Consider the following 18162-nt stretch of genomic DNA (forward strand, 5'->3'; position numbering starts at 1 on the left):
TCTCTTGCAGTGACAATCTGGGTACCTGGGAGGGCCCTCAGGGCAGCTCCTTCCCATCCTCTGTGGGTTCCTGACAAAGTAGTGGAGCCACTGAGGCTGCCGGGTGGCCAATCTACAGATCCCCCTCCACACCGTAGTCGGAGGTGAGCTCCCTGTCCCTGACAGCATGAAAGCTTGCATTTCTTGGTGCCTGCTGCTGCCATCCTCACAGCCCTATGTTGCTTGGGAATGGGCCTCTGGAGACTTAAGAAACAGGCAGATGGGTCCTTCTCCACTCACTGCTCAGAGGAGAAACTTGCCCCAGGCTGGGACAAGGCTTTGCTTGCCTCAGGGAGCCTTCATCCACCATGGGATCTCTGTCCACCTGGGAGCAGATGGACAGGAACCCAGCCTGGCTCTGCAGCACTTGCCTGGCTCCAGTTCCCCACTTGCCAGCTGGCGTTCCTGGTGGACCGGTCTGTGGAGCTGCCCTCCTCAGGCATCGGAGGGATGGTTCCTGTCACTGTCAGGGGGCTGTACTGGTCCCTGGTCAGGGGCACAGGGGTGGTGGGAAGAGAGGAAGCATCCGCCCCTGCTGTGGGCCATATCTCGCCATGTGTGCCCCTCTCTGGCGTGGGGTCCCAGGTCACAGTCCTTGTTGTCTGCAGCAGCACAACAGGGTCAGGAAAGATGGGGGTGGGGTGGATAGGAGGCCAAGGGGGTTGCATGGGGCGAGGGCTTTGGGGCAGGTGGGGTGCTCTGCGGCCTGTGGTCTCTTCCCTGTCCTTGAAGATGTCATTGGCCCCATCCCACTGTGGAGGGGATGGCTGGCTTTGGTTGTCCCCCCTAACTAGGAGCTCATTGGGACTCACAGGGGCAGTGGGTATCTCTGTGCTTCTGACTGAAACAGGGAGCCCAAAGCCAGGGGCACCCATGGGGGCATCTTCCTCAGACAGGGAAGGGACCAGTAGGCTCCCAGGGAGCTGCCGCAAGGATGGGGGTGAGGGGTGGCCAGTTCCCTGCTCTGCCCCCTCCTCGGCTCTGGGTGACTCCATGGGGTGTTCAGCAGGGCTGCTCTGGGGCGGAGGCATCTGTTCCCTGGTGCCCTCCAGGTCTGGGCTGGGCTCCTCAGGGGTCCCATAAGACAGGTCCTCATGGAAATTGATGAAGTTATAGTCGTAGTAGAAGTCATCCACCCAAACCGGCCCGGGTGGGTTCAGGTCCTCGATGCGATTGCTGATACTGTCTGACTCAGGTGTGGAGTCAGGCAGGGGGTGTTCAGTCAGGGAGTTTGAGAAGAAGTCAACCTCATTGAAGAGCTCGGGGCTGGCGGCACCACTGCCGGAGGCCTCGAGGACCACCAGCATGTTCAGGCAGGGCTGCAGGGAGCAGGGAGCCTCAGTTGCTGGCCGGTTGGCCTCATCGCAGGGGAGGTCCGTGTCATTGGTACAGACGGTAATTCGCTGCTGAGTGCCATTCCCACATGTCACCGAGCACTGCGGGGAGACCATGGTGAGGGCTGGGGACAGCAGAGGGCTGCCAGAGGACACAGGCACACCCTGCCGGAGGCTTCAGGGCAGGTGCACAACCCTGAATGCCCTGGCCTCCTGTCCCCCCCAGACCTCAGGCAATGAGGGTTCTCACAAGTTCTCCACCTCCCATCCAGGGCAGGCCCCTACTGCTCTACACTCACCTGAGACCAATTGCCCACAGCCCAGGTGGCTGGGCAGGGCACATTGGGGTAACAGGGGGTTTCAGCAGGGGGTCGAGGAAGGTGCATGCAGGCGGATAGGTCCAGGACACTCTGCTCCTCCATCCCCACACTCTGCAGGCAGAGCACAGCCCGGCGGGAGACACCTTCGGACCCACAAGAGCGGGAGCAGTGCTGCCACTCCCCAGCCCACCACCTGTTGAGGGCACAGGGTGGTATCAGCATGCTGTGGGAAGGGCAATGGCAGACTCGAGTGGGGAGGGCCAGGCCAGGGGTCCAGAGGATGAGTCTCTGTCCCTGAAGCCCGGTGTCAGGACACAGCCCTTTTATCCCTGCCACCCTCCCCAGTGCACCTGCACAAGGCCCGAGGCCTCTTTCCACATCTAGGGCCCCAAAGAGGAATGACTGGGGTGTCTGGACCAAAGCTGGCTGTCTAGGTGAAGCCAGGACCAGAGACAACCGGGGCTTCAGTCATGAGCCTGGTCCTCCCTCCAGGGATCGGGACAGCAAGAGCTGGTGGGCAGCTCACCGGGCAGGGCAGGGCTCCTCACTGCAGGTCCTGTGGTTGTCATCGGGACGGGTCAGGGGGTCACAGTGTCTCTCATCCACAAGCCCTGCCTGCTTCTCTGAACAGTACACGATCTGCCTCTGCATACCTGGGGATTCACATGGGTGAGCCCCTACTCAGGCTGCCCCTGCACCCCAAGGCCAGGCACCTCTAGAACAGGGCCTGCCTGTGTCAGGATTGGGAGCTCCCTCCCTTCCTCCCACTGTGCTGCGGCCTCCATGCCAGATGACCCAGGATAGGTGGCAGACAGATTGTGGAGGGTTCTGGGTGGGCACCTGCCCTGCCGTTTCTGGGTGTGGCCCAGTTGCTTGTGTGGTGGGAGTGATTGTGCGACCTCCCGAAGCCTGTGTGAGGGTTGTGCATGGTCGCAGTGTAGGCTAAGCCAGTGTCCACACCTCACATCAGCCAGTACCATCCAGCTGGTGGCTCTGCCTGCCCCATCCCACCTGTGCCGCAGGTGACAGTGCACTCGCTCCAAGGCCCGTGATGCCAGAAGAATTCCAGTGGTGGCACCACAATGAGGTTTTCAGGTTCACTGAGGTTTTTAGTTTCTCTTTGGACTGTGTACTCATAGCGCACCCCAGGGTTGTACTCCTGGAACAGCAGCTAGAGCAGATAGGAGAGCCCTGTGAGCACATGGGGTCCCCTCCATCTGCCAACAGACTATTCTATGGGGCCACTTTAGCACTGGGGAAACTGACACAGAGGACTTGGCAGCAGGGCCCCATTCGGAGCCAGCTGTGTGCTGCCTCAGACTGTTCTCCCAGGGCCACACCCTGCCATGGGGGGATCCCACCTCTGCACCCCCTGGTGGGTCCCAGGACGCAGCACCTGGATCCAGACAGGCTCACTGGTGGGGCCTGGGGAGGTGAGGTTCTCTCGGTTGCCTATGCGGGTGTAGGTGAAGGTGGTGCCTGCCACCTGGTAGACCCCGTTCCACTGGATGATCCAGTCACCATTGAGGAAGTACTTGTCCGGGTCCTCACTGCTGCGCAGGGCTAGAAAGTTGGCGGCCTCGGCCACCTCCTCAATGTGGATGTTTCGCGCTCCCATGGGGATCAGCCCCACGTCCACGTACCCTGTTGGTCAGGGGTATGCACAGGCCACCAGGCAGGAGGCTGGCTGTCCCTGGCCCTTCACTAGAGCTCACCATTAGCTCAAGCTTGAGCTCCCCAAAGGCAGATGACAGGTCTATCCCGGGCCACCACAGCCTCCTGAGGCCCACAAACTCTGCATCCATGGCCCACGCTTATGACCTTCTCCTGGGAAACCTCAGTCTGTCTGTCATCTAGCTGGGTCCATGTCCTACATTCTGGGCCTGGAAAGCCTTCTAAAACTCCCGGGCCTTCCTCCCAGTTCAGCTCCCTCCTCCCTGCAGGGCTGCTGCTCTTTGGGTAAGGCGCCTTTCACAGATGGGTGCCTCCTAGGACCCAACTCTGTAGGCTCTGGGAGACAAGCCTATCACAGAACACCATCATCACCCACTGTAGCTGCCCACTCTGGAGCCTGGGACGTGAGAGGGCAGGCAGCCTGCACAACAGTGTTGCTGGAACATAAAGCAGGCACCGGGGCTGTGTGGTAACCACACGGCCATGCTGCCCCTCCAGGAAGAAAGCTAAGCTATAGGCCTGGCATTCAAGGCCCCAAGCCATTCTGCCTCCTGGGGCCTAGGCAGAGCAAACACGCTTCTTCCCCAGGCTTCGAAGAGCTTTCCTCTCTGCACTCACCACCCCGGCTGGGTTCTTCCTCTTCCCGCTGTGTCCACCTCTCAGAGGAAGTCCTCCTGCCCTCTCTGTGCAGGACCTCTCCCCTGAGAGCTCCCTCAGCCCTCTGAACATCTCTACACCGATCTGTTACAGTGAAGGCTGTCACCCTGTCAGACTGTGAACACCACCATCACCTCCCACAGAGTCACACTTAAGCAATGGGGCCCGAGGGCAAGGGCATGGAGCTGTCTCTGCATAAGTAGATGGCACCCTCTGCAGGGACTGGGACCATACTCAGGTTTGGCCAGCTGGCCTGGGATCCCTGGGACAGGATGATCCCCTACCCCAAGACAGGTCTCTGTCCTCTCCAGTATGCGGGGGACTGAAGGGGCTGAGAGTAAAGCCAGTGGTGGAGGAGAGGAGAGGCTCCCAGATCAAGTGCAACCCCCATGGTGGTCCCATCCATACCCTGGCCCCTGGTCATATTGAAGGTGTCGCTCACTGTGTGGCAGGTGGAGCCGTTGCCAAGGCACACTCCGCAGCGGTCCTCCACGGCACCAGAATCAATCTCGAAGTCACAGCCCACACTCTGCAACAGCCGGTGGGAGCGAAGGCCTTGGTGCTGGATGCTGACCTTCCCTACCCACTGTGCCAACTAACCCTGGAGGAACCCCTCTTTCTTTGAGTTTTTTCCCGAGTTGAAGTGGGGTTCAGTCCATGCCTTAGGGGCATGTGGTGAGCCTTAGAATGGTGGAGGTGGGCACATGGGCTCCTGAGCAGGCACACAAGGGTTTCCTAGACTCGCTGTCAAGGGCACTGGCCCAGTACCAGCAACCAGCCTCCTTGGAGGCCAGGCCTCCACACTAATGGCATACAGCAAAAGAAGCAGGGGCAAGAGGTGTCTGGGAATCAAAATGAGACTAGGAATTGTTACCGAACACCGAGTGCCTTCCTTTGCCAGCTCAAGGCCTATATACCACTTTCTAACCCTTCACATGGTGGAGGAAACCACTGCCTGGGATACTCTAGCCAGCAAGAAGGTGAATGCTGCCTGGGCTGCAGTTCCCAGCTAGGGCTGTACTAGGCTGGCTGCCACAGAAGGGCAGACAGCTGTGAGTCCAGATAGGGAGGCCAGGGAGGCTGACTAGGCGGTTCTGCAGTGCTGGGGTGATGAGGGGCTTTGCCTTTGAGGTCATGAGGGCAGAGGCTAGGACCTCCAAGGGTGCAGCCTGGGGTGAATGGGGCTAGGAAGAACCCAGAGGAGCAGCTGATGCCCTCTAGGGGATGGGGGCAGGTGGGAGGCACCACTCTCACTCTCCAGGCACACCTTGCAGATTCCGTTGATGCACAGGTCACGGATGGTCGGATCCTTGTAGCAGGGGGTGCCGTCGACCACAGCATCACGCTGCCTCACAGAAAAGTGCTCGGTGGAGGGCTGGCAGTTCAGCTCGCAGGGGTTCCCTGGGGAACAGGGACTCATCAGGCTAGGGTCATGAGCCCATCAGGAAGACCCCTCCTCGACATGTGGCCATAGCAGGCTGAGGGGCTCCAGGTGGGCAAGTGGCCACGTGTGGTGCTAGGAGGGGTGCTGGGGGTGGGGCTCTGGGGATAGTAGGGGTGATGACTGGGCCACCTACCTTCATCACTGAGAAACTGAGACCCACATGTCCCCAGCCCTAGGGGCTCAATGTCCCCAGGGTGGAGGACTCACCATAGTCGAACACGGGTATCCATGTGTGCAGCTGACCCTTGTAGGGCTTGGAGTCGAAGTGGCTGCACTGGACGTGGCGGAAGGAAGGCTGGCCTTGGGGGCAGGCCTGCAGGTTGCAGAGGCGCACGCGCATGCGCTCACCCACACAGAACTTGCCCTTGTACTTGGGCCTGTGAGGAGCGGATGGGCCATGCTCAGGGTTTTGCAGTGCTTGACCCCACCTCCCAGGCCAGGCAGCCCCCATCCTGCTCTCTGGGGGCTGGGAGAGGCTGGGACACAGTGGACATGGGAGGCACTGACCCAGTACATGCCCAAGACTCAGCACTCTAGCCTGCCCTGAGTCTGCAGCCACCCCTGGGGGCAATGCCCATCTCTACTACTTTAGGCCAGAGTCCAGCCCACTCTGCTGGAGGTGGGGGCATGGCAGGCTATGTCTGCAGGACGGGGTCTCAAATCTGGCTGGCCCAGTGCCACACTGGCTTCTCATTGTCCTCTTTAGAAGAGAAAGTCCAGAGGGGCCACCACTCACCACAGGTCACACAGCCACCCCTTTCTGCAGCAGCCCTGCCCCAGACCCACATGGGACTGCTGATGCGCTGAGGGTGGCTGCACCCTTATGGCCTATGGGATTCACCCTGAAAGCTACTATACCAGGTGGGCAAAACCAGGGAAACAGGGTTAGGAAGGCCCTCTACTGTAGGGTGGAGTGGCCTTAAGCCCTGGGCTCTCCAAGGTCTGGTGGCCAAGTGCTGATCACTGCCCTCTCCAACTACCCTCCAGCCAGGTACACCCCTGGCATCTGATGCACTGCCCTAATTTCTCAGCAGTGGGATCCCCACTCACTCAGGCTGTGTGCACCGCCGCTCAGTACTCTGCACACCAATGCCACAGCTCCGTGAGCAGACGGACCAGGCGCTCCAGTCGGACCAGCCACCATCCACTGGCTCAGGTCGGAAACCCACAGGGACACAGTCTCCATTGAAACACCACTGCCAAGACAGATGGGGTCACAGCAACCCCCCACACCTATCAATCATCCTCATCATAGTGAGAATAAAAGTGGGTGGGCAGTGGGTAAAGACAGAAGGTGTGAGAGGCCCCCATGGTTGCACATGTTCCAGGACCCAGGGTCAGGCTGGGCAAGGGATGAGAAAGAGCCCACTTGTGACTCTGAGTGAAGGCACCTTAGAGAATCATGGCATCGGGCCCTGTCCCCAAGGCCTCTGTCTTGCTGACTTGGGCCAGAGAAGGGTAGGGGTCTGCTGGACCATGAGGCAGGGGTGACCCAAGAGCAGAGGCCCAGTGAAAATCAGCTTTCCCGACAGCTGGGGCAGGAGCACCCCCTACCTTGCCATGCTCACACTGGGTACCATCCACAGCGGGGTCCAGCTTGGAATGACACGTCAATCCCACGGAGCACCACAGTGTGTGGCAGACATTCTGTAGGGAGGAGGCATGGTCACACCCTCACTTCTGTCCCAGGGCCACACACCTACCTTCCTCATGGTCCCCAAGGGCCCCTTGGACACTGTTCCATGGACTGGCACACCACGGGGGTCTGCGGATATGACTCCGGAGGTACCCTGTCTCTGCTGTCTCCCGCACCTCTGGACCAAGTGGACAGCCCTGCTTGTCCTCTGGGAGGAACACCGAGAAGCCAGGCTATGGTTGAGACTCATGCAGTCTTCCCCAGGACTTCAGAGTGCAAAGCCAGTGGCAGGAGGCTGAGGGAGGCACCCATGGCCCCACAGCTTGGGGATGGTTGACCCAGAGTCCACACCTAGGCCCTTCCCATGGGCTACTGTCTGAGTGCTGTCTGAGGTGGGGGGCAAGCAGGGTTTCTGCCTGGCTGGCATCCCTGACTGCTGAAGATCATCCCTGCATCCTCCTGTCCCCTGCCACACTTACATCCACGTCCTTACAGAAGGCGGAGTTGGGCCCATACTGGAGGCGGCACTGGTGGTCCATGTCATACAGGACCCCGGGCAGCACGGAGGGGAAGTCGATGGTATCAGTGGCTGTTGGTTGGTCATCCAGGCACGTGCCTCCCCCATGGCTGGAGGTGGAACAGGAGTAAGGGTTGAGGGGTTATTGTCCCAGGGGGAGGAGGACAGCCCATGGGCTGTTGGAAAGGCCTTGGTGGGGCTGGGAGGGCAGAGAGACAGGGAGGGCACAAAGGCCTGAGATTCCCTGGTGCCAGCCTGACTCTGCAGACCTCTCCCCCCGCATCTTGGCACTGTCACCTGGCTAAACGGTGCCAGCTGTGGAGCTGTTTCCCACCACACTTTTGGCCTTGTGGGTGAAGCCCCTCCTCAGTGCAGCCCAGCACCTGTGGGCGGCCCTGCTCTGAGATTCTCCAGCCCCCATCCCTCACCTGGACCCCGGTGCTGAGTCGGTGAGATCATAGCAGGGCTGGCAAACAGGGTCTGCACTCCTGTATGGGAAAGCTGGGTCCCCAGCCCACTTCCCCACTGTGCGGTACCTCTGCTGCTCCTATCCCCTAACCAGCTTCCCCGGTAGCAGCTTGGGCCCATTTTAGACACCCACTGTGGCAGAGTCACAGATATGGCTACCCAGATGCCACAGCAGGTGGGGAGCTTTGGAGGGATGGCAGAGGGCCTGGGCATTCCTGGGGCAGCAGTAGCTGGGAGAGGGGAGCCATGCAGACATTCAGTGCCAGAGCCAGCAAGGCAACAAGGATGTGGGGCCCATCCAGGGAGCGGGTCTGGGAGGCCAAGGGCAGGCAGTGACAGAGCAGGCTGAGTATTGGGTGCTGGCTGGGACAAGTAGGGTGGGGTCACAGAGAGAGGAGGGACAGGGGCAGCGCACCCTGGGGTCTGGCTCAAGAATAGAAGAGGAAACACCATAGGATGTAGTGAGGCTGTGGGAGATGCTGGGGTCAAGAAACAAGGTCAAGCTGGCCACGGTGGGTGGTGCATGCCTGTTGTCCTAGTTCACCTGGAAGGATGAGGCAGGAAGTTCACAAGTTCTAGATCAGCCTGGGCAACTAAGTAAGACCCTGTCTCCAAATAAAATATAAAAGGGCTTGGGGTGTACCTCAGTGGTGAGTGCTTGCCTAACATGCATGATACCCTATGTTCCATCCCAAAACTGCAGCAAGCAAGCAAGCAGCAAGAAAAGAAAGAAGGGAAGGAGAGTGGGAGAGACGAAGAGAGGGAAAGGAGGGAGGAAGGGAAAGAGGGAAGGAAGGAGCGTGTCATCCCTGGCATGGCTGGTGGGCTCAAACCCAGGAATCCTGGCGTTGAGAGCGTGGAGCTACGGACCTGGGCAGTGGGTGGTCTGTGGGTATCAGCCCCTGGCTAGTGAGAGGCCCCAGGCTGCACCAAGAGTAGTGAATAATCTCTGGAGACTACACTGCTGCCAGGGACCTGAGGATCCCCCTGAATCTCCTGTGGGTCCCAGCTTGGAGCCTCTAAATGGGCATGGGCTGGCCAGCTGCTTTGGGATGTGCCTGTGCCCTAGGTGACCATGCCAAGGCCGGCCCGTGTGCTTGACACACACCATCATGGCACCTCATGGCCCAGACAGACCATACAGTGATCGTCTCAATGTCACAGGGCTCAGAGCCATCTACCATCTTCCTGGCCGCTGGGCCCATGATGTGCACTGCCTGAGCTGCCAAACTTCAAATACTTCACTCCAAACACCAGATAACAACCACAACATCGAGGTCTGGTGAGGACAAGGACATATTCCCAAGGGCTTGCTGAGCCTGGGGGTTCCCTGGCAGCACACAGGTACAGGGTCCGCTAGAAGTGGTGGGGCAGCCTGGTCTGGGCACCCTCCTTCCCTCTGGCATGCTGGGACTGTGGGTGTGAATGGGGGTACCCTCTCCCTGGGATGGACACTTGGCCCCACCTGACAACTGCTCACCCACCTCCAGCCCCATTTCTGGCTGGGACCCAGTGTTGAGTGGCTGAAAGTGCCGCTCCTATGCACAACTACCTAGGGGCCCATCGTGTGTGCATGAGAGGTTGGGGGATGTGGGCACCCCCACAGGATCCAGTTCCAGAGTCAGGGCCACATATGGTCTGGGGCATCAGGAGTTTTCCTCTGCCTGGCTGTAGATGCTGTGGCCTGGGACCACCCCATGTCCTCATTGACGGGAGGCCTGTCCCAAGCCCTCAAGTATAAATAGCAGTGTCTACTTGGGAAGTCACACGGTGGCCAGTGGCCGGCCCTTCCTTCCTCTGGCCGGCTCCCTGCCAGGTTCTGCATTGTGACACACACCCAGGTCCCCATGGCCATCAGCCTCCCCTTGGCCTCCTGTTTCAATGATAGCGGGACTGGGTTACAGCAGACACTGGGGGAACTTAGGGGTGCTACACAGCTGCCCACCACCTGGGAAAGGACCTATGTGCCCCTCCCTCACACCCTCATCTGTCCCAGGCCCGGGAGAAGTTCAAGACATGGCACAAGACAGCTTTGAGGGGAGTGATGGGGGGTGTTCCCCCCATGTCTGAGCAGAGGCTTGTGACCCATGTGACCTTTCGCCAGGAGCTCTAAAGCATTTCTCAGCCCGAAAAGGCTGTTGGTAGCCAGGTGTGACAGTGCATGCCTGTAATCCCAGCACTCAGGAGGCTGAGGCAGGAGGATCGCTGTGAGTTCGAGACCAGCCTGGACTACATAGTGAATTCCATCCAGGTCAGTCTCAACTACATAGTGAGACCCTGTCTTAAAAAAAAAACAACAAAAAAAAAACTCCCAGGTTTTTAGGCCAGCAGACTTGGACTGGCTTGGGGAGTCCTCCACAGCCCTGCAAAACTTCTTCACCTACCCAGCTCTCTTGTCCACCTTGGGCTGGGCCTTGAGGCCCACCAAGAGTATCCTGCTCCCTAAATGACCACCAGAAGGCAACTCTGAGGCTCCTGATCCCAGATGAGGCTGGTGTCCCTCTCTGTCTTCCTGGACACCCACAAGGACTTTCTGACTGGGCACTAGTTATCCAGATTGTCATCTGTTTGCCTCCCCTGAGGTTGGTGAGGGCTGCAGGGAATCACCATGTCTGTGTCCTTTACCACTGTCCTCTAACATGGCCCTGGAGCCATGGTGACTAGGAAGGAGACTGAAAGTTCCACTTTTCCCTGATGCCACTGTAGCCATCTAAATGCACCCTCTTCCTTCTTCTACTGCCTGACCCCCAGGATGGGTGGGTGAAGGTGTGACAAACCTGGAGAGATGGCACCTCTCTCCCAAGCACCCCTTGATCTGTAGGGTGATCCATCTTTCTGCCTCTCTGTGGCTCTTCTCATGCTGGGCTTGCCTTGTTGGCTAAGGCGCTCAGCTTCCCCTCCCGCCCTCAGCTAGGCCCTGGGCCAAGTCTCTGCATTCCAGAGGCGGACCAAGGACAGAGACACCCCTGTCCCTCTGTCTGTCCCAGAGCCAGGGTCCTGGGTGGCACCCTGGGTGGGGAAGCTGGGAACAAGCCCTAAGGGTGTTTGGGAGGTGTCTATTATTCTGATTTTCTAACAATTCTCTTATTCTCTGCCCACTCTGGGGGAAGACACACACGCCCTTCCTCATCCCAGACCACCGATCCATCACTTGGTAATAGTAGAAAAATAACAGCAGTAACTGCACTATTACATATGGAAAGTTTACTATGCATCAGACACTGTGCTAAACACTGCCAGTTTCCTCATTTGATGCTCAAGCAAACACACAAGGCAAGCCCATCATTATCCCATTTTTTGAGGCTCAAAGGATAATTTAATATGTCTGCCAACACGGGTAGGAGTCTGGGCCACAGTCCAGGATTTTAACTGCCAAATTAATCTCTTTTCTGCTTCTGATCTGAGCCCATAATTTAGCAACCTCTCTTCTTTGGAGGATAGTGTCCTTACTGCCGCCTCCCTTGTGGACCAGGCAGCTGCCTTCTTGAACCACAGTGGGTGGACTCGAGAGAACCGTGGCACACTGAGCAGATGATACTCTCTGCTTCCTTCTGAAGCCCTACTCTGCACGCTTGAGGAACAAACAAGGGATAAATCCGTATGGCAAAGGACAAGAGAGGCAGCAACAGAAACAGGACTGGTGGCTGGGAAGCAGAGTCCAGCAGTCGCTGACAGCCATGTGCCTTTAGGGACAAACCATGAGAAGTGAGGCTCCGGAAGCGTCAGTGCCTGGAGTCCCAGGCGGTCCCTGGGACCAGTAGGGTTGAGGGCAGAAACCCAGTGGGGAGTCCTTAGGAACCAATGAGACACTTCCCCAAGCCTCTGTGGCCAGATGACTGCCCCTGTCCCACCCAATGGGACCAAAGTCACTCTCGGGAAAGGGTGCACTAGGAAGCTCCAGGAATGCCACGCACAGATGTAGGCAGAGTGGCCTACAGAGAAAAGGGACAGTGACACTCCACGGTGAAGGGTGAGATGCCACTACATCCTTCCCTCTGGATGCTGGAATGTTGCATCGGACTTGATGCTTTTCAGGGAAAGACAGGACTGCTCTCTGGGGATGCTGAATCCCTCAGAACAATGACTGCAAGTGCCAACAGTGGAGAAAAACCCAGAAAGAGCCCATCCAGTCACTCATCATGGGGACATGGACAGTCCTGCCCACACCCTCACCGCCTCTTCCCAATGGCCTCTCTGCATCTTCTCCATGCATGACAGACAACCAATGTGTCTGAAGGAAATCTTTAACATGAAATGAAGGTTTTTCTAAAAACTACCCAAAGAAAAAGGTTTTAGAGAGCATTCATATAAATGATAAACTCAGAAAGATAAGGGAAGACACTGTACTCATAAACTAAGACTAGGATAATAGAATGGAGTAAGTCAAAAAAATGAAAAAACAGAATAGGAAAATATCCAAAATATAACAGAAGGATGATAAGGTGAAGATAAATCAATGCATTCCAGAAAATACAAAAAAAAACCCCAGAAAAAAATTCACCTAGAAAATAAAGAATGGAACAGTTGAATATTAAAGGTTCCAGAAAGAAAAAAAAAAAATAGAAGAGAGAAGATTATCAAGTAAATACAGTGGTTCACGAGCTCAGTTTTTTCCATCATTCTGGTTACAAACTGAACTGGATGAGAACTGAATCAAATTTTTCTATAAGGTCAACATTGAATCTAACCATTGAATTTGATTTGATTCTAGTCCAACTCAGTTTGTGACCAGAATGGTGGAAAGAATCAAGTTCGTGAACTGAGACAACACTGAAATACAAGAACATTTCAAGCACTGAAGGACACGAGTTTCTACATTAAAAGGGCCCGATGGGTATCCTCCAAAATAAAAATAGACCAACACATATAGTTGAGAAATTTTAAAAAATGTGGCTAGGAGGGAGAGGGAATCCTGAAAGCTTCTAGACTTACCTGTGCTAAGGTGATAGATGTCTATAATCCTAGCACTACAGAAGCTGAGGCAGGAGGATCACTGCAAGTTTGAGGCCAGCTTGAACTACATAGTGAGACCCTGTCTCAAAAAGAAAACAAACAAACAGCTTCTAGACTTTTTAAAAGGTCCCATTCCAAGGTTTGGGAATCAGTATCAATGGCATGTCTCAACAGCAATGCTGAGCACTTACAAGACAAGACAAAGTACGTTCCACATCATGAGGGACAGTGACTCCTAGAAGTTAATGTCAAATCAAATCAAACTATTAGGCAGATGAGAGGGAAAAATATTTTCAGATAGGCAAACCATTTATCTCTGTATATACTTTTCCAGAAATCTACTTGAGGATGTGCAACAACAAAATAAGTAAGAAACTAAAAAGCACCCCTCCCCGAAAAGTAGTTTGGGATCCAGCAAACATGAGGGAAACACCTTGAAAATACCCAGTCTAGCCAGTTGTAGTGGTACACGCCTGTAATCCCAGAACCCAGGAGGCTGAAGCAGTTAGATCATTGTGTGTTTGAGCCCACCCTGGGCTACATACTGAGTTTAAAGCCAGCCTGAACCACACAGTGAGACTGTCTCAAACAAACAAACAAACAAAAAACAAAAGCACCCAGTCTTGCCCAGATGGCAGAGGGAAGTTGGGGGAGAACTATTAGATGACCTGGTTAGGATTGATTGAAAATTGTATTCAGAGGTACTTTACAGAACTGTTAGAGGATGTGGGAGACAAAAAGCCCCAAAACTTGGACAAATAAAAAAAACCTTGTTTTTAAAAGTAAATGTCACTCTGTTATAATGTTTGATTCAGCAAAAAAAGGCTGCCATAATGAAGAAAGTTAAAAATAACTTAATCAAAATATATCAACACTATATGGAGATAGGTGGGGTAAAAGGCAAATGTGTATACAGGAAGAGCTACAAGGTGGTCAAAAGCCAGCCTTCCACGTAACAACAAAACTGGAAACACCAAGAACTAGCAGTCTAGAAATGCTTTTAGGAAACATGAAATATAGAAGAAACCCCAGAAGAGTTAAGGTTACAAGAAGTCATCTACAGCAACACAGCGAAGAGGAGGAGGAAGGGGCAGGATGATATAGGAGATAGGGCATGGCAGAGCTGGCTGGGCAAAGAGACAGGATCTGTCACTTACGAGAGCCCAGGACAGCGCCAAATACTTTTCAGGACCCTGTATGTGGAACTTCTCACAGGCTCCCACAGATAAGATACTCATGGAGTCCACTATCAACTCTTTATGGTAGCCCACCCTCTGTCTCCTAGACGAAGGATGTGCTTTTATTTTGCTTTATCTTTTCCTCTCTGTTCAGCCCAAATTCATTCTATAGAGCTAGTTCTTCCCTTACCTCAATCACTCCTTACTTTTCAAATAAACTTTTGGCACTGTTGTTGGCTTGTCTTGTCCATTTATTTATTTGAAGCAAGAAGGACCTGGGATACTTCTAATTAGTGAGTCATTTCTTTTCGTTTTTTCTTCCTTCCTTCCTTCCTTCCTTCCTTCCTTCCTTCCTTTTATTTTATTTTATTTTATTTTTTTGGTACCGGGGATCGAACTCAGGTCTTCAAGCTTGTGAGGCAGGTGCTGGAACCACTGAGCTAAATCCCCAGCCCTAGTGAGCCATTTCTAAAGGAACTATCCAACAACATTTTGGCATAGCCAGCTAGGAGATAACATTTTGGGAAATAGCCAGGAGATAACATGTTGGCATGGCTAGCTATAAGAGTAAGGCTCTAGTACTGGAGATCAAAGTAAGATCCACATTAGGTACAATTTTATTTCTCCCCATGAGGCTTTTTTTCTTCTCTCCTTTCTCTCACTCTCTCCCTTAAGCCAGGAATCAGGGGACTCTACCTGGGCACCCGGGAGGGTCTTCTCCACCTGGCTATGGGGATGGGGGAACAGATAGAAGCTTATTGTCTTTCTAGCCACTTGCATTCACTCTGTGGGTATGCCTTGTCTACATGTTTGTTTCTTGTGTATTTTGCTAAATTATCCTGGTGTCTCACTCAACTTCATAAAGGCATTTTCTCTGTGTTTTGGTCGGGAGTGGTGCAACGCTACCTTGCCATGTGATCAGCCACCATCTTGTCCTTTTGCATGACTATGTATAACTTTTACATGGGTGTGCACTGCTGGCTACTGCCACCCCCCCCAATCTTGCTTTCTTTTTAAAAATTACTGGCCTTATGAGCTAAGCCTCTGATTTTGGAGAGCATATGGGCTCAATGAAAACCAGGGACAGGAAACTTTTCCTTTCTTTCCATTCAAAAAGAACTCCATGCTATCCCTTTAAGAACTCATGTAGCTTTCGTTGCTACCAAACCTTTGTGGAGGTGGTGGGGTGCTTGTCTGTTCTAAAAAGCCCAAGCCTTTGGGTCAAAACTGAGTGTCTCAGACACTTCAAGAGCATACCTGCAGCCAGGACCATGCCACCTAGTTTTTGTGTTTCTCTGTTTAAAAGCAGATAAGTTAAAGATGATGCCCGATGCCCAAACAGAACAACATTTAACATTTAAAAACCTCACTAAAGTGACTGTGAACATATGAAAACAGCCATCCCAGTTCTTAGTAACTTTTCTGAGAATAAAAGCACCAGTAGCTTTCTCACATGGTTTTCGTCTGATTAAGTAGAGTCATTAAGGGACTTCAAATACCAGCTAAGCCATTAAGAGGCTTAGGATAAATACAAGTTGGTCAAAAGAGCTTTGCTTGGGGAAGTTCTGCTATTACCTCATGGGACTAGGCAAGGCCAACAGATGGCCCAACCCCCATGTCCCTAAGGAGTTAAAGGGTCCCCAGTAAGGAGACAAAAGCCCTCAAGGGGCTTTCTTCTGTGCTCCTGTGTTCTTGATACCAATCGTCCTAAGGTCCAGATGGAGACATCCATCCAGGCTTGTGTTAGTCGCACAAGAGGCATCTCATACTATTTCCGGTATCCTCCTTATGTGTGGGAAGACCCCTTAAGGAATACAGGCCTGTCTCCTCTCTACAGGTCCCAAGAAAGCAGATGGGAAATCTGTTAAATCTTATCACTACAGATTCCACTGACTTTGCCACTAGGCTTATCCTTGATGAATGGGACAGGTTTGATCCTAACAATTTAAAACAAGAACAGTTTATCTATTATTTTAATACAGTCTCGGTTCAATATGAACTGGATGGTGATAAAAGATGTGTAAGGGATGGTGCTTTAAACTGTGAAGCTATTCTCCAGTTACAGTGTTTCTACTTGGAACATAAAAGGCGGCGTGAAATGCCTTATGTTCAGGCTTTGGTAATTCTCTATCAAAGGGAATGCTCAAGAACCATGGTACTTAGTGTGGATCCTGAGGAAGACAAAGATATCCTGGGTGACCCTGTTATAAGACTCCTATTTGTCTCTCAGGGATCTAGGTCTTGCTGATCTATTTAAGGGAGGATAACCACACTAGGAGGTCACCTCAACCTCCCCCTTAAAATCCTCAGACCAATAAATCAGGTCCATCTCCTCTAAATGACCAGGGAACTCCATTAGAATGCAGTGCCCCAACATTCTCAGCCCCCTCAGTAGCTTCCTCAGGTCAATCCCAAAGTGGTGCTTCTTACTACTCTACTCTACTTCTTACTACTCTAATTTGCAACTTATCCTTCCCCTAGGAGAAGTCCTAGAGGTGGAAGGAAATACTTCACTTGATCTTAGCCAAAAGGCCGAGAAGCAATGGAAGGAAATACTTGAGTTCAAGTTCCTTTTTCAATAGCAGATGTCCCAACAGTGCAAGGAACAATTAGGCCAACTGTCAGAAGACCCTAGTAAATTTGCACTTGGGTTCCAAGCTTTAACTCTTGCTTTTGACTTACGGTGAGATGTCCAATTCACATTGGCCATTTGTCGTACCTCAGATGAAATACAATCCTACAAGAGGCTAGGAGGTATGCAGATGAACCTTTTGATTTAAAAAGGGTAGGAAACCACCCTGGAGAGGCTATTCTCCCCACAACAGAGCCAAGCTGGGATTATAATACTCAGCCTGGACTAGAAATGATGTCTAGTATGCTGCTGCTCTTATCATGGGGATGAAAAGGTACATTAAAAAGTCTGTTAATTAGGATAAAATAAGTGGGAACTTAGAGGGTGCAGAGAAAATCCAGCTTTGTTTTGTAACTGATTAGAAGAGGCCTTCTACAAATATACTAATATAGACCCATCTTCCAGGAAAGGAGAGGCACTAATGGGACATTTCTTTGTCAGTCAGCCCCAGATATCCAGTGTAAGCTACAAAAACTTCAGATGGTATGGGTTAGTTGCCTTTGCTGAGTTCAACAATTGCAACTCAGAAGAGAGACAAAAGAGAAAGGCTAAAATTATAGCTGTTGCAATTGGTAATGCTTTAAATCCACCCAGGTCTAAGGAAAGATCCAGGGACATCCAAGAAAAGGGTTCCTGTTTCAGGTGCAAAGGAACTGGACACTGGGCACGTGGTTGCACCAAACCTTCACCTGAGCCCTGTTCTGTATGTGAAGCAGCTAATGCACCTGATGCCTGGCACTGGAGGTTTGACCATCCCTGCTCCCAGAGAGGGGCTAGGCCAGCTAAAGCCCTCATTTCCTGCTCTGATGACTGAAGAGCCTGCAATTCCCCTTCCACAGACATTACCATCTCCTCTGAGGAATCCTGGGTAATCCTGGATGTCATGGGTGAATCAATTCAACTGCTTATAGATAGAGGTAGAATAGCTCACTCTGTTTTGATTTTCTTCTCTAGAAAACTCTCCTCTAAGTCTATAGCCATAGTTGGGGTCGAAGGCACCCCTAGTCAGAAATTCTTTACTCCTCTTCTGACATGTCACTTTGAAGGTCAAATGTTTCACTATGAATTTCTGATTGTTTCACGGTGTCCTACTTCCTTGCTAGGAAGAGATTTATTAACAAAATTGGGGGCAACTCTCAAATTTCAGCTAAAGCCAGAAAGGATTTTACTTGGTGGGATGACTAATGCCTTCCAGACCAAATGAGCCAAAAGGGAAATAATGCTGCATGGCACAAAGGAATACTCAATTGGGCAAATTCAGCTATGCCGGCAATTAATAAGTAGAAAGAAGTATCCATCAAGGAAGAGGC

At 53.0% G+C, this 18162-nt stretch overlaps 1 protein-coding gene across 1 annotated transcript in view; it reads right to left on the reverse strand.

Moving 5' to 3' along the window:
* Adamts7 (ADAM metallopeptidase with thrombospondin type 1 motif 7) overlaps positions 1-18162 on the reverse strand; it is a 40296-nt gene that overhangs the window by 7644 nt on the left and 14490 nt on the right. Inside the window, exons 8-18 of the mRNA XM_033756068.1 lie at positions 7584-7731; positions 7023-7115; positions 6519-6664; positions 5676-5845; positions 5292-5425; positions 4433-4553; positions 3090-3337; positions 2705-2864; positions 2220-2346; positions 1673-1886; positions 411-1475 (exon numbers count right to left, since the gene is read on the reverse strand). Of these exons, the coding sequence (XP_033611959.1) occupies positions 411-1475; positions 1673-1886; positions 2220-2346; positions 2705-2864; positions 3090-3337; positions 4433-4553; positions 5292-5425; positions 5676-5845; positions 6519-6664; positions 7023-7115; positions 7584-7731 (2626 nt within the window). The remainder of the gene's footprint in view (positions 1-410; positions 1476-1672; positions 1887-2219; positions 2347-2704; positions 2865-3089; positions 3338-4432; positions 4554-5291; positions 5426-5675; positions 5846-6518; positions 6665-7022; positions 7116-7583; positions 7732-18162) is intronic.

This window comes from Fukomys damarensis, unplaced genomic scaffold, assembly GCF_012274545.1.
Source record: "Fukomys damarensis isolate Sample0158 unplaced genomic scaffold, DMR_v1.0_HiC HiC_scaffold_25, whole genome shotgun sequence".
Taxonomy (NCBI): domain Eukaryota; kingdom Metazoa; phylum Chordata; class Mammalia; order Rodentia; family Bathyergidae; genus Fukomys; species Fukomys damarensis.